The 15,796-nt window shown below is 53.2% G+C and overlaps 1 protein-coding gene across 2 annotated transcripts in view; it reads right to left on the bottom strand.

Moving 5' to 3' along the window:
* NT5DC1 (5'-nucleotidase domain containing 1) overlaps positions 1-12,393 on the bottom strand; it is a 118,955-nt gene extending 106,562 nt beyond the window's left edge. Inside the window, exons 1-6 of one of the 2 annotated variants that reach the window (XM_025444773.3) lie at positions 12,245-12,393; positions 10,039-10,130; positions 7,610-7,681; positions 6,409-6,515; positions 1,764-1,843; positions 237-321 (exon numbers count right to left, since the gene is read on the bottom strand). In XM_025444773.3, coding sequence (XP_025300558.3) covers positions 237-321; positions 1,764-1,843; positions 6,409-6,515; positions 7,610-7,681; positions 10,039-10,130; positions 12,245-12,337 — 529 coding nt within the window. In that variant the 5' untranslated portion in view covers positions 12,338-12,393. The remainder of the gene's footprint in view (positions 1-236; positions 322-1,763; positions 1,844-6,408; positions 6,516-7,609; positions 7,682-10,038; positions 10,131-12,244) is intronic. The other variant, XM_025444775.3, reaches the window with a different exon arrangement.
* Positions 12,394-15,796: the final 3,403 nt, after the last annotated feature.

Below are 15,796 nucleotides of genomic sequence, written 5' to 3'. Positions count from 1 at the left end.
CGCCACCCCCCGGAGGCAGGCACGTAAAACAGCACAGCCCACAGCGCTGGCCATTGTGGCCACGAGGCCGACGCGAATAAAAGAGCCCCTTAAAACGTAAGCAGTGCCAACCTCGTAGCAAAATTTTGATAAAACCAAGTCCTAGTCGAGGAACATGACAAAACAGGCAACTTCCAAGTAACTCACAAGCGCACGGCGTTTAACGAACATGAGAAGGTCCCCCTCATAGGACTCACCCTTAAAAGCCGACATTTTATAATTGTGTTGTATACCAGCAACTATATCCTTCCAAAAGTCAAATGTTTTCTGACCATTGTTCTGCTAAAAAAAAAAAAAAAAAAAAGAAAATCCCAAATGTTAACACATATAATGCTTCTGCTTTTGAGCACAGCTAAAAACACAGCAAGCAACTGCAATATTACTGTAATCTAAAATCGGGACTCACATTGTAGAAAAGATAACAGATGAAAAAACTCAGTGCTTGAATGCGACTTTAAAAAGAGAAATCTTTAAGAAAATCACTGCTATACGTATATACACACACGCATATAACTAAATGGTAATACAGCTCATTTAACCCAAATAAAATAGAAATTTCTGCTTACTATAAAGTCAAAATCATATATATTAAACACAGGACTGAGTCTACAGTGTCACAGCTTTTGAGATCTCAGAATGTGCCACCTCCTGTACTACGGCATCTGTGGGGCTACGAAGCCATAAGCCCTGAAGCCCCAAAAGCTGGCTCTTTAGAATTCAGCGCATTCACCTGATTTCAATAAAAAAGAACAGCAAATCTCTCTAGAAGAGATGATGGAGGTTCCAAATCCAAAACATTAACCGTTTTTATTTAGATTTCTTTAAACCGGGGTGCAAACAAATATTACGTTGAAACACGTAACCCCACAGTGCCTTGCTTCCTTGGAAACGTAATCGCTAATCAGCGTCCTACCTAAACAGACTACCAGGTACGTGTACCTGTACCAGCGCTGAGTTATTTGAAGACTAATACGCTCGCCTGAAGTCGCTATGGATGAAAAACCGTCTCCATCTCACGTTAATAACGACTTCTACAAACGTACGAAAATTACAGCTCCGTGGAGACTTCCACGAACACACGACTAATTCTGGTTCAAGAGTAATCGATCATGCGTGTTCTATTACGGACACGATCGTTAGGATTTTATTTTATTTTATTTTATTATTTTATATTTTATTATTATTATTATTTTTGATCCTTAGGATTTTAAATGACGTGCAAAACAGAAGAATAATTCTGACATAAAACTGGTGTCTGTTCCCAGGTCTTCAGACCTAAGGACACGCAAATTCTATAAACGGAACGTCTACACGCGTCGAACTGGTCAAAATGATGAATTTAAAAACTTCATCTCATTTTTTAAAATTTTGCCTTATGCAGAATGCGTAAGAACAGGTGGAAGTCTCTCGATCATTTTTTTTTTTTAATCTGCTAATGAAACCAAGAAAATACCCTTTCCAGCTGTGAGGTCTGTATTTTCTTTTTAGACACGTGCACCCTCTGCTGGGAAAGAGGTTTATCATCTTTCCTGGGGAAACGGTCCCGGCTATTTAATTTTCCCAAAACACGTGACCAAATTCTCCACGTGTTTCTTCCTCAGTCACTTCTAGTATCACAAAGAGGAAACTGAGTTCAATCCCAACTCAAAAGACATCCATGAGTAAGTCCTCCGACATATGACTGAACACCGGTCATAATTCCTGAGAAACGAGTCCCTGCTCACCTTTGTCAGAGAGTCCACCACTCTGGCACACAGCAGAGCTCCTGGCAGGTCAAAGTAGTTATCATAAAAGTAATATTTTCCTAAAAGAAAGGACAAAATTTTATTTTATTATTATTTTTAAGACTTTATTTATTTATACAGGAGAGACCCAGGGAGAGAGGCAGAGACCCAGGCAGAGGGAGAAGCAGGGTCCATGCAGGGAGCCCGATGCGGGACTCGATCCCAGGACTCCAGGATCACACCCTGGGCCAAAGGCGGACGTGCAACCACTGAGCCCCCAGGCGTTGGAAGAGCAAGATTTGAATCAGCACCTCATGTACGTGACACAGAAACTGGCCGAAGAGACGCTAGATTTTGGTTTGGTTGTAAAGGGGCCTCGACGTTAACTGCGAATGGGTCTGTTCCAGGCTACTCCTGCCTTTAAAGAAGGGTCAAGCTACAGGAACTTACAATGTGATGCCTGTTACATAAGGATCTAAGGGAGAGAAATTTCTGTCAAAGGAGACCACGCCCCAGATCTAAAGCGCACGATGAAAAAGCCAGTTTATGTCATCAGCGTCACTGAATTTCAGAACTCTCAGCCCAGCACGGCAGCTCCAGGACGTCACCCGCGCAGTGGCGCCTTTCCACATCTGTGCGGTTGGGCCACCTTCAGTTTAATGGGAGAACCGGGGGGATGAGAAGAATTAAAAAAAAAAAAAAAAGGCAGGCAGGCATCACGTCACGTAAGGACATGGTGTGCTTATCTTGGAAAGACTTGGGCGCACAGGACGCACCCCAGGATCTTGCGGAGAAGAGGGATTTATTTACGCTGTTTGGCCCTGAGACAGCGTTAATCCGGAGCCCTGCCTGGGGGCAGATGCCACCCCTGGATCCGCCGCCCCGGGCAGACACCTGATGACCCGTGTCGCATCCCTCTGGCTCCGGGTGATCCCAGCCACCGCTGCGCTCAACGGCGTCGTCCCACCCCAAACGCGAGTGCCATTCACTTCCCCCGAAGCCCGTGGAGTCCCCGAGTCGTCCCCGTGTCTCGGGCGGCAAGCCTCACCCAGGAGCCGGTGGGTGGGCGCCAAGGAAGTCTCCTGTCCCTGGGATCGCATGGGGCCGTGTTCTCGGGGCTTCCGGGGTCCCCGTGGAATCCAGCCCGCCCATTCCTTCCTTCCACTACCTCACTCCCGTTTACCAGGGTCAGGGCCAACCACTCTGCCTCGGGGGGACCCCAACGTCATAGAGGCTCTGGGGTGCCCGTGTACAAAGAGGAATCAGAGAGAACCAGAGGTCTGGGCTTCGATCGGTCGTGATTATTGCCTGCATGTAAGCGCCTCATTTCAAGTCCTCCCTTCCTGCCCCTGCAGGCCACACGGGAGGTTGGGGACACCGCTGCCTTGCTCCCCAGTGTCCACTGGAGCACAATACCCAGCATCCTGCAGGCACGCCATGAACGTCTGGGAATGAATGAACGACAGATGGATGACCTAACAGCAGAATGGGTTTCTGGAACAAAGGTGTCGCAGGCAAATCAGGGGAAAACCCTATGCAGGGGCCAGATGTCCAACCCTTTACATATCACTCAACGCCCTTCACGTCTTCATAGCAAATCATTAACGTTTAAGAAACCAAGTCCAAAGTTCTCCTTCTGTGCACTCACAGGGTGGCTGGGCGGGTTTGGGTGCCCTTTCCCTCCGCTAAAAATACTTTGGTTGGCATCACGCTCCGGGTTATCCTCCTTCGCAGCTGAAATTACTGGCAGGACCTCTTAGACGGTTTTCCCTTCCTGCGCAAGGGGAGCAGGGCTCTGTCGGTGTGAGGAGCCGGGCGTCCCCGGGGCACGTGAGGCCACTCAGCACCTGGTGGCCACAGCTGCGGCCCGAGGTGCACCGGCCTGCACGTCCTCGGACCTCCTGGGCTGGGACCCGCAGAGGCAGCTGCTCGGGCACCCAGGAGCAGGAGGCATGTGATTGCCCCACTCACACCCCTGCTTCTCTTCCCCTCCCGTGTCGCTCCCTCCGTGGCCACCAACATGGAGCTCCAGGTGGAGCTGAGACACCAGTCGGGTGCTGGCTGGGGTGTGACCCAGGAGCTCCAGGGGCTGGGGACGCCTCCTGCCACCGAGGGCCAGACTACCCAGTGTCGCCCATTGGCCATTCAGTCCTGACCTGGAGCCGGGCCCCGCGGCCCTCAAGGCCTCCACTGCCCCCAGAGCACAAGGCTGCGGCTGGGGGGCTCCCTGGCGGGGAGGCAGTGAGCTCGGCTCAATACAACAGGCTGCACATCAGCCCCAGTCCCACCAGGCATTGGTGCTGCCCACGCAGGCCGTGCCCAGGAGCCCCGGCCACACCACAGCCCATCCTGATGGGTGACGGACTGCGGTACCGGGGAGGCCGAGGGGGCCGAGCACTCGGGCAGGCACAGCGTCCTGCTCCCTGCAGCTGGGGGACACTGGCTTCACTGAAGGGTGAGCAAAGTGACACCAGGACCACATGCTTTACCCAGAAGGAATAGACTCGACTGGGCCCAGCCCACCGGCTCCCCTGCCCCGTGCCTTCCACTGTGCCAAGCTGTCTCGGCCGGTTGGGGGACAGGGTGGAGGGACTCGCTCCCTGGGAACTGGCTGCTAAGGAAAAGCGGCGCCGAAACGGGGTTCTCAAATCACCAGCCAGTAAAATGCCTCTGTCTGCCCACGGCCCAGCCCTCGGTGTCCTGGGGGGAGCGCACCTCAGCACGCTCTCCTGGACAAAGGCCCCACTTGGCCTCACGGCTCAAAACCTCAAACCTACATGTCCTTCCAGCAGCTGCACCTCTAGTAATTTACCCTCCAGATATTTGCACCAGGACCGCCCGGGGGCTCAGGGCGTGGTCCCCAAGACCCGGGATCAAGTCCTCGGTGGGCTCCCTGCATGGAGCCTGCTTCTCCCTCTGCCTGTGTCTCTGCCTCTCTCTCTCTGTGTCTCATGAATAAATAGATAAAATCTTAAAAAAAAAGTATGTATTTGCACCAAAGTGCAAGACATACGGGTACAGAAGCATTCCCGCAGCCCCGCCTGTAACGGCCAGACAGCAGGCACGACGGAGGTGTGTGAACGGATGGACGGACGGACGGCTGGGCGGCGCAGCATCCCAGCATTTAACCCACGGGACACAACCTCTATCACGTAACTGACTCTTCTTTTCTATGACATTTAAATTTTCTAACCATAGGCTCACATGATTTTTTTTTTTTTGATGTAAACAAAGATTAACTGGGCTGTGGAATCGCAGGCTTTTTTTCTTTTCTATGTCTCTGCCTTGAAAAAACACTATTTCTTTATAAAGGTATCAGCTTTCCCTTCCAATTGGCAGGAACAACAGGCCTTTGTTATGTGTCACTGCCACCGGGCCGCTGGGCGCCACCTGACTGACCGCTGGGCGCCACCTGACTACTGAGTGCCACTTGGCCAGCCGCTGAGCACCACCCGACTGCTTAGTGCATGAGTGGGAGACGCCTCCCTAAGCACCCCAGTTAGGAGCAGGTGGCCTCCAAGGTCCTCCTGGGTTAGGCTGAGCTCCAGAGGGGGCTGCTCATTCCGGGAGGTGGCACCTCCTGGCGGGCAGGGCGGTGAGCAACCTGTGGGGCCCCTGGGTCTGCTCTTCTCCTGCTGCCTTCTTCAAGGCGCCGGCCGTTTGTGAATGGATGTCAGGGTGAAGCACTCCGCTGTGCCCTGGCCTTTCTGGGAACCCGTTGTCGACACCTGCCTGCTTCTGGAAGGACCACAGCGTTCCCAGTCCCAAGCTGAGTAAAGTGCTCTCCAGACATGCACCTAACCTCCAAGGGCCACCGGGCCTTCGGTGTGTGAAGGCCGACGCCCAACGTGGAGGCTGCCTTCCTCTCCACGTGTTCCACCAGGAGCACTCGCTTCGTTTCATCTCAGGACAAAATCAAAACAAACTCTCAAAAGACAATGGATGTGACAAAGCAAACCTAATTGTAACAAGGGGTAACGCCAACTATTTTCAAGTTACTGCATTTTCTTTTTCTTTTTTTTTCTTTTCTTTTTTCTTTGAAGATTTTATTTATCTATCCATGAGAGACCCAAGGAGAGGGAGGGGCAGAGACCCAGGCAGAGGGAGAAGCAGGCTCCCCCGACGTGGGACTCAATCCCGGGATCCTGGGGTCATGCCCTGGGCAGAAGGCAGGCGCTAAACCATGAGCCCCCCAGGCGACCTATGAGATTTTATTTTAAGCCATCTTTATCCCCAACATGGGGCTCGAACTCACAACCTGAGATCAAGAGCCGCCCTCCAGCAACGGGGTCAGCCGGGCGCCCCTCGGGTCCCTACGCTTTCTGGAGAGCAGGTGAGCTTCAAAAGCGTAGTGTGGGGGAATGGCCCAGAGATTTAGAACAAATGAAAACCAGACGGTCACAATCCGGCCCATTTGTTTAGAATAGTGCACTTGGCATGTGTCGGCTCACGGCCGCCAGTGCCTAGGGTCAGTTCCGAGAGGGGTCTTCATGTTTCCGTGACCCGCAGAGCTTCCTGACGCAGTGCGACAGCGGGACAGCACATGAGGTCACTTAACAGAAGGGAAAGAAAACACGGGGCAGGAGACAGGGCAGCAGGGCGGCGCGGGGGCCCCGGGCAGGGAAGGCCACAGCGCTGCGCCTACCTGAGCGGCCGGCCGGTCCCACGTCGCCCGGGAAGTGCTTCCACGGCTTCCCGCCGTACTGGTGGGCCAGCGCCTCGGGGGCCGTCATCCTCGTGCCGTGGCTCGCCCTGGCATCGGGAGACAGGACAGTGCTCGTGAGCGCCCCTGCCCCCAGCCCGCTGATGCCTCCCCTGCCCGGGCCCCGCGCGACCCAACTCCTCCTGGGGTCCCCGCCGCCCTGGACCCGCCCCGCGGCGCAGCCCCCTCCCAAGACGCGGCGCTGAGCTCTGCGGGGAAGAGTGGTCCACAGACACCCACGTGAGCCCATGACACCGGCCTGGGGCCACGGCAGTGACACAACCGGGACACGAGGACCGAGAGGACAAACGGGAAATCCGGGCGGGCTCCTTCCGAAGGGGACAGCGCTGCGGGGCTGTGAGGCTAGAGGGACGGGGGACTGTGCGGTTGCACGGGACCCGCTCAGGGCAGGACACGGGCACCAGAGGCCAGCCGGGCCTTGCGAAGCTGAGAAGAAGCCACAGGGTGGAGGCAGAGGGTCGGCCCCGGGGCAGGGACAGTGACCGGGAGGACGGACAGACTCGCTTCAGGCCTCCAACTCCCACCGAAGACGGCAAAGTGCACCTGAGGGACCTAAGGTCGCGGTCAAGGTCATGGTCACGGCTGTGCTGTGCACGGCACACGTCCACGCAGACACCCGTCCACGCATCCCGACCCTGTAGCTCCAGCTGCCCAGGGCAAGCCGCGTGCAAACGAGCAACCAAATAATTGGCGGCGGCCCCGCTCTCGCTCTCTGCCCCTTAGGACGAGGATGGAGAAAGGGCAGGTGTGCACCGACCGCCAACCCTCCCCAACACCCGTTCTCTCCTCCTTCCTCCATAAAAGAAACCCAATTTTATTCCAGGCCACCATGTGCTTCTCTGACCCAACATACCCCAGGTTCTCTGGGCAGCGAGACGGGCAAGCCATTAGGATTCCACTGCACCTCCCGCAAATATTTCGGGCAAGCTAACCTGAAAACTAGACCTTGAGATCGCTATTTAAACTGTTCAAACACTTCATACAAAGAAACACAGGCACACAATCTGTCCTGTGATAAAAAAAAAAAAAAAAAATGATCTTATTTGACCCAAACCTTAACAAGCAAACGCTATACAAAGTGTCCTGGAGGAAAAGTTCTGACTTGGCAGGTAAAGGTTATTACCTGAGCACGGTGCCATTATCTGCAAGTTTAATGAAGTTCCCTTCTTCCAGGTCCAGTGCCAAGCCCTTGCAGCTAAAACAGAAAAGTGTGATTACCAATCAATGCATAGACGCAGCTAACCCTAGAAGAAATAAGCTACATTTTCAAAAAGTCAAACAGTGCTGCAAAGGGACTCCCCACCCATGTGACCCGGACGGCAGTCAAACAAGTAAGAAAATCCAGGAATCCTAAAATTAAGCAGCACCCACAGAGCAGGTAAGGAAGGAAAACTGTCATGTGAGGAAATGGAAGACAGCATGTTGAGTCTGCAAAATCGTCATGCTTTTAAAAAAGAGGAATCTGGGGCGCCCGGGGGGCTCAGCAGCTGAGCACCTGCCTTCAGCCCAGGGCGTGACCCCGGGGTCCCGGGATCGAGTCCCACGTCGGGCTCCCTGCATGGAGCCTGCTTCTCCCTCTGCCTGTGTCTCTGCCTCTCTCTCTCGGTCTCTCATGAATAAATAAAATCTTTTTTTTTTTTTTTTTTAAAAAAAGAGGAATCCAAAGCTGAAAAAACAAAAAAGGAAACATCACGCTACGTCTGTAGGTATGTTAAAATGTGCAAATGCCGTTCATTAAATAAAAGGCACACATGCACACGTTTAGGTTCCACCAGAAACGTTCTTAGGCACGTCTCTCCTATAGTCTTCAGAAATTGGCTCCATTTAGGTCGGGTCATAAAAACTTGCCCTCTGGGCAGGGCATGTCATTGAAAACCATTAAAACAAAGTCAAAAAACGAAGTTTTGGGTTCCTCGCTGTAAAAGGCCTGTGGGATTTGGGGATAAAAGTGGGTACAGACCCGTTATCGTGAATAATAAAAGCAAGGAAGTATAAGGGCCACTGGATATCGAGAGAATCAAACAAACGACGAGGGGCTACGTCAGAAGCATCAGGGACTGGGGTCCACAGCAAACTGCCCAGGGTCGGCGGTTTCACACGGCAAATGTTTGTTCTTTTACAAAAGGGCCAACCAAACGCGGCAGAGGTAGAGATGAACATCATTGCTCTAGAATCACTTCTGCATGTTTTTGTGTGTTTTAGAATTATTATTGTGAACCGAGCAACTTCACAGGGTAGGATTTTCATTGTGTTGTTTAGATGAGGAAGAGGGACACAAAAAGCCTTGGGAAGTGGACAAGCCTCTCAGGAAAGGAGTGAGCCGTGAGTTAGGCGTAGGGACGTCTACCCAAATTACAGAAAACCCAATGTCCCAGCTCAGACACACGCCCAAAACACGACGACGCTTCCTCTTCCACAGTTCTGTATTTGAAAGGTGATAAAGCAAACTTTTTTTAAAAAAAATGTACATTTTAGAGATAGTTCTTAATAACCTCTGAAACTTGTGACAAACTTCAGCCACACAAAAATATCCAAATTAGTCAGTAAGCTTTTAGCTTATTTACATATTTAAACAAGTCTAAATTTAAAGCAGAAAAGGCTTTAATTCATGAAACATAAAACTTTTTGATTGCCCATTGCATTTTTTTTTTTAATTTAAATTCTATTTGCTGGGGCCCCTGGGGGGCTCAGCGGTTGAGCGCCTGGTTGAGCGCCTGCTTTCGGCCCAGGGCGTGATTGAGTCCCACGTCAGGCTCCCTGCATAGAACCTGCTTCTCCCTCTGCCTGTGTCTCTCATGAATAGATAAATAAAACCTTTAAAAAACAAATAAGTAAGATAAATAAATTCTATTTGCCAACATATAACAACCAGTACTCATCACATTGTATGCCCTCCTCAGCACCGGTCACCCAGTCACCCCAACCATCTGCCACGAAGCCCCTTCTGTGACCCTTTGTTTCGAAGAGTCAAGAGTCTCTCATGGTTTGTCTCCCTCTCGAATTTTCCCCCTCAGTGCAAAATATAGAATATATATTTCTTATATTCCCCGTATGAGTGAGACCAGGTTTGTCCTTCTCCTGATTGACTTAACTCACTCAGCATTATCCCCCCCAGTTCCACCCACGTCGAAGCCCATGGTGGGTACTTGTCCTTCCTGAGGGCTGAGTCATGTCCCTTTGTATCTATAGGACCACGGCTTCTGTACCCATCATCTGTCCCAGGGCACCCAGGCTCCCCCCACAGTGTGGCTACTGTGGACATTGCTGCTATAAACATCGGGGTGCAGGGGTCCCGGTGTCTCACTGCATCTGCATCTTTGGGGTAAATCCCCAGCAGGGCACTTGTTGGGTCATAGGGCAGCTCTATTTTTAACTTCTCGAGAACCCTCCACATCATGAAACATGAAACTTTCAATATAGAAGGCATTTTGTCCTTTGACTCAGTTTCACATTTCACTTTTATATCTCTATAGGAGACGAGACATTAAAATTTTATCAGCAGCGTTTTAGAACCAGAGAGAATAGGAAGACCTTAAAAAAAAAAGAACTTACCAGAAATCCCAATCCTCAGGAGTCACAGTTAGCAACTCCTTGTCATATCCTTTCTCTTTGACCAGGAACTGAGCAAAGCTGTTGTAAATGAGCTACAAATAAGAGGGAAGAAATAAAGATTAAATATAAAATACACTATTCATTCCTAATTTCATAGACCTGAAAACCTACTGGAGTCACTCATGGGGCAGACGGGGGAGAAATATCTATATAATTGTGAAGTTCTGCAGGTTGACTCCCCTTTACAAGCAACTTACCTGCCCCCGAGAGCCCCAGGCAGCTGCGGTCCTTGATGCCGCAGAATCACACCATCCGCGTCCAGTTAAACAACCGAGAATGATTATCATTCTTACTCTTGAATTCTTAGGATTGGAGATCATTAAGACTTGACGAGGCTTTGTAAACGTACCTAACCCCCCCCCCATGCTAAACCCACCCAGCACCCCGTCACGACGGCTCTCCTGTGCCCACCCTCAGTGCATGGTGCTTCCCCGGTTCACAGACTATTTCCCTCCTGGATAAAGGACACAAACCTGTTCCTTGGTTGTTTCAGTTTTGTCATTGACGGGGGTGGGGATGGTGGGGATGGTGGGGGGGGTGGTCTGTAAAGAGCTGCCCTCAAATTTTTAGAGAACTGCATACACCAAGCAAAACCAGGCAAAAGGTCCATCCCGGCCACACCCCGTACCCCTCCGACGAGGGTCCCCAGGCCGCCTCACCTGCCCTTGAATCTGGGGCAGGACGGAGGGCTGGGCCCAGGCTGGGCGGCGTCGAAGAGGATTCGTGAGCAACTCACCCTGGTCTAAGTGAGCCCGTGACAGGCTTTGGGGCGTGAGATGGCACAAGGGCGAAGACGGTGGAGACGCCGTGAAGGGAGTGGCTCATGATGTCCCCCCTGACCCCTCCAGAGGGAGGGGAGCCACCAGTCCAGACCCCTGGGGGCCTGCACATGCCCCGACTGGGGGGGTGCGCCTGAGGCCCCGGTGCAGAGGGACCCAAAGCCCCGTGGCCAGCTGGGCTGTTCTGTCTGAGAGCTAATAAAACCCGTGGCCATGTGGGCCCGGGCGACGCAGCTGACCTGACCCAGGTCACTCGTTAATGGCTCACGCCGTGCGACACGATGCACCCACAGGCCCCAGCCTGGCCACCCGGGCCTCCAGGACAGCCGAGGTCCCGTGAGGCCGTCCGGACCCCGAAGCCCAGGGCCGACGGGGCATCAGCGGCTTCACAGGGTCTGTGGCTTTTCGTCCGTTTGACCACCTTTGGGTCCCTGAAGTGCTGGCTGGGACCCTGGCCTCACCGTGACGGGCAGCAGCACCGGTGACGTCTGTGCCTGGGGCCTGGAGCTCTCACCTCCCACGGTGAGGCCTAGGAGTGGTCTGGAGGCGCCCAGAGGAGCCCCGGACGGGCAGGCACTGCTCTAAGCCCTCTAAGCCCTCGGGCTCTACTGCCCAGGTCACTCTCGCAGCCTGTTGCTGTAAACCCAGTTCCTCGTGTCATTGTATAAATGGGGAAACAGAATTGTAAGTTGCCCAAGGTCACAGAGCCGGTAATGGGGGCCCCAGGGCGGTGCCTGCGGGTGCGGGGGTGCGGGTGCGGGTCCCGCCCCGGCCGCCGGGCTCCTGGGCAGCTGGTTTCCTGGTTTCCGGCCGAGATGCTTAGACATTTGACTAAAATCCCGTGAATTCCTTTACAACCAGTTTTCTAATGGAACCAGAAGGATGGGGGAGGAAGGCCCATTCACCTGCGGGTGCGGAACCAGACCTGTGTCCCCCTCCGCCCTCCGAGCCCAGGGGTGGGACCTGCGGGGCCCTGGCGGGACCTGGCCCGGGCGCAGGGGCCCGAGGGCGGCGGGCGGCGGGCGGCGCAGGGCGCGCTCACCCGGTCCAGAGTCCAGGGCCCGGCGCGGGGGTCCCGGCCCCGACGGGTGGTCGCGGGGACACGGAGGGGCGCTCAGCAGGGGCGCGGCCGGGGCCCGGGGACGGGGGCTGCGAGCTGACGCGCGCACCGGCCGCCCGCCGCCCTGCCCCCTGCGGCCCGCCGCCCCCGCCCCCGCGGGCTCCCCTCCCCCCCTCCCCCCCCCCCCGGGGCCGGCCGCGCGCGGGGCCGGGGATGCTCACTTCCGCGCGGCCGCGGGGGAGGCGGGCTCCGCGCAGAGGCGGGGCGGCGGCAGGCCCCGCGGACCCAGCTGCCCCGCGCCACTCACCGGGGCGCTCTCGGGCAGGTTGTAGCGACACAGAGTGTGGTCCAGGTCGAAGCCCACCGCGTCGCAGGCGGCCAGCGAGAAGTGCTGAGCCATGGCTGCGCGGCGAGCCCGGCGGGCGCGGGCGGGAGCGGCGGGAAGGGGCGGGGCCTGGGCGGGGAAGGGGCGGGGCCTGGGCGGGGCGCCGCGGAGGGAAGGGGCGTGGCCTGGGCGTGGCCTGGGCGGGGCGGGGCCAGGGAGCGGGGCGCCCGCGGAGGGAAGGGGCGGAGCTCGGCGGGAAGGGGCGTGGCCAGAGAGCGGGGCGGGGCCAGGGAGCCGGGCGCCCGCGGAGGCACGGGGCGGAGCTCGGCGGGAAGGGGCGTGGCCAGGGAGCGGGGCGGGGCCAGAGGCGTGGCCAGGGACGGGACGCCCGCGGAGGGGCGGGGCGGAGCTCGGCGGGAAGGGGCGGGGCCAGGGAGCAGGGCGCCCGCGGAGGGAGAGGGCCGAGCCTTGGGGGGCGGGGCCAGGGAGCGGGGCGTGGCCAGAGGCGGGGGCGGGGCCTCGGACACCCGGGCACGTTCCCCCCGCCCCCGCCCCCCCGCCCCCGGCTCCCCCCGCACCCCTCTCCCGGGCCCACCCGCCGACCCTGCCCCCAAGCCACCCGGGCCCCTGGTCTCCGGGGTGCCATTTAGGCCCATAGGATGAAAGTCACGATGGATGCTTAAACCATTTGATTTTGAGAACCCATGTGAAAGGCCAGGACTTTGAGATCCTTAAAATTATTCAAAAGAGAAAACACAGTATCATTAAAAAAAAAAAAAAAACAGAAAGTGCAAGTCTATTATCTTTGAACTACTTCTGGGTTAAATCTGAAGGAACACTGTCCAGTGGGGGAAAATGTCAATAGTTAGGACATAATGAAAATATAATTCATTGAGAATGACTATTAACCCTTAGAAATACTGAACCTTATGAGACCAATAGGCCAATCAAGGGATTGATTTAGTGCAATAAATAGTTCAATTTGGTAGGACACTTATTATACCTCGTGGGCCCATTTGAATAAAATGTATAGTTGTTCCGTTCTAACTCTTAAACGCCCCAAACAGATCTCTCTGGAGCAGGAAGAGGAAACAATCCGCAAGAAGATTGAGCTGTTCACTAAGAGTCCAACAACCGTGCTCCTAACGTCTGTGAATCAGAAGAGAAAAACCTCTCCCTCTGCCTGTGTCTCTGCCTCTCTCTGTCTGTCTGGGTCTTCCACAAATAAATAAAATCTTTAGAAACAAACAAACAAACAAAAAAAACCAAAAGAGAAGAACCTGGATTGATTCACAGCTTGTCCCTATTCCCCTCTTACGATTGTCTTGTCCGTGGAGCATGGACCTTAGTGTTCTTCTTCGACCCCCAGACTATTCCTGCCAAGGTCAAACCACCAGGTAGAGGCCACAGGTTTCCCTGAAGGGCATCCGGTTTGACCGGGCGAATAGGCTCTTTAGGGACTCACCTTAGTAACCTGTAACCTTAGTAACAGGTGCATCCGTCGCCAGAGGGGAAAGTACAGAAGAATTGGTTTTCATGATGTGGGTGTCCCTGGGACTGCACTTGGCCCTTCCCCCGGGAGAGGCCCATTGACAGACATTTCCCCTTGCGGCGTGACCGCTGTTACATTTCTTGTGTTCCTCACGTCCAGTCCCAGAGCTCTGTGCTAGGGAGTCTAGACGTGCACATTCTGGGCCAGAATTGAGCCAACCGTGCGCTCCAGGCATCCCGAGAGCTCTTAGCCCTCCTGGAGCTGTATCCGCTTTTCCTGGCCTATACCTCAAACCTCAGTCTGAGTCCCTTTAAGAGCATGTGCCACGGTCCCCTTTCCCTCCCCAACTCCTTTCCTGACCCTGCACTTAAATACAAATGTTTTGTATTTTGTTTCATAGAGCTTATTTTCTTTTTCTTTTTTTTTTAATTTTTATTTATTTATGATAGTCACAGAGAGAGAGAGAGAGAGAGAGGCAGAGACTCAGGCAGAGGGAGAAGCAGGCTCCGTGCACCGGGAGCCCGATGTGGGATTCGATCCCGGGTCTCCAGGATCGTGCCCTGGGCCAAAGGCAGGCGCCAAACCGCTGCGCCACCCGGGGATCCCCATAGAGCTTATTTTCAACTAAAAGGCTTTTTTTGTTTCATAGGCTTATTTTCACCTAAAAATATTTCCTTTTTTCCCTGTACATTAAGCAAAAGCTGAATTTTTCATACTGTACTGATAAAACTTTGTACGTGTGCTGATAAAGTACCACAGCTGTTCTATTATCAACCAAGAGTTCAGTGTTCCTCGGCCACTTGACTTCTGTTCTTGGAGTGATACATTAAATATGTCAGTGTCGCAGGCCGAGTCGCAGGGCTCCCCTCCCCCCCCCATTCATACCCTAAAGCCCTAAGCCCCGATATGACTATATTTAGAGATAGGGACTTTGAGGTTGGTTAAATGAGGTCAGCAGAGTAGAGCCCTCATTTAACATGAGGGTGTCCGTACAAAGAGAGGAAATGACACCGGATATGCACATGCAATTAAAAAAAGAAGGGTTTCACCTGAAACCTTCCCAGCTGGCACCTTGATGCTGGACCTCAGCCCCTGCGTCTGTGGTGGTCTCTTAAGGAGTCTCAGCAACTAGTACAGTCGGTAGGAGATTTGCCCCTGACCGATGCTCTCGGGTCAAATGTGGCAGATTGTGTTTGTATTTGAGAGATCCCTAAATGGCGGGGGGAGGTCTGTTTGTTTATTCTTTCGTTAGTTTAAAATGTGTTTTTCTGGGGCACCCGGGTGGCTCAGTCGGTTAAGCATCTGCCTTCGGCTCAGGTCATGATCCCGGGGTCCTGGGGTCGAGCCCCGCGTCGGGGTCCGTACTCAGCGAGGAGCCTGCTTCTCGCTTTACCCCTTCCCCCAGCTGGTGCTCACTCGCTCTCTCTGATAAATAAAATCTTAAAAATAAAAGCTTCCAACTCACAATTTCAGCTCAGATCATGATCTCAGGGGTCATGAGATCAAGGCCTCGTCGGGCTTGGCCCTGAGCATGGGGCCTGCTTAAGATTCTCTCCCCACTCCCCAGAAAACATTTTTTAAAAAATGCGTTTTTCTAAATACCCCAAAGTAAACATTGTAACGTTAACTTTTTATATGATCTGCTCTCCACATCTTTCCATTAATTTGCTTAAGGGAAAACAATGAAGTTTATTTAGTAACTTGAAAAAGATAAAATACATAAAAGCCTAAACATTAAACTCGGTAGCCCTTAAATATTAGTCATTTAGCTAAATAGAACCAAAAGCTGATTTGTAATACTGGGCGGTGGCCGTAAGATGGCGGTAGATCTGCATGAGGAAGATTTTTCATTTGATTTCTTTAGGAATTTTAAATCCCTGAAGTTTCTTAATTTAAAAAAAAGTGATTTTTCTACTCTCCCTTTCTGTTCTTGCCACAGGAAGAGACACCTACATAGAAATTTTACTGTGGTTTTTTCCTGTGTATATATTTATTTTTGTGTGTGTTTATTTTATTTTTTAAGATTTTATTTATTTATTCAT

Source organism: Canis lupus, chromosome 12 (genome assembly GCF_003254725.2).
Source record: "Canis lupus dingo isolate Sandy chromosome 12, ASM325472v2, whole genome shotgun sequence".
Taxonomy (NCBI): domain Eukaryota; kingdom Metazoa; phylum Chordata; class Mammalia; order Carnivora; family Canidae; genus Canis; species Canis lupus.
Note: the sequence above shows the minus strand (reverse complement) of the source record. Positions and strands in the feature narration are given on the sequence as shown.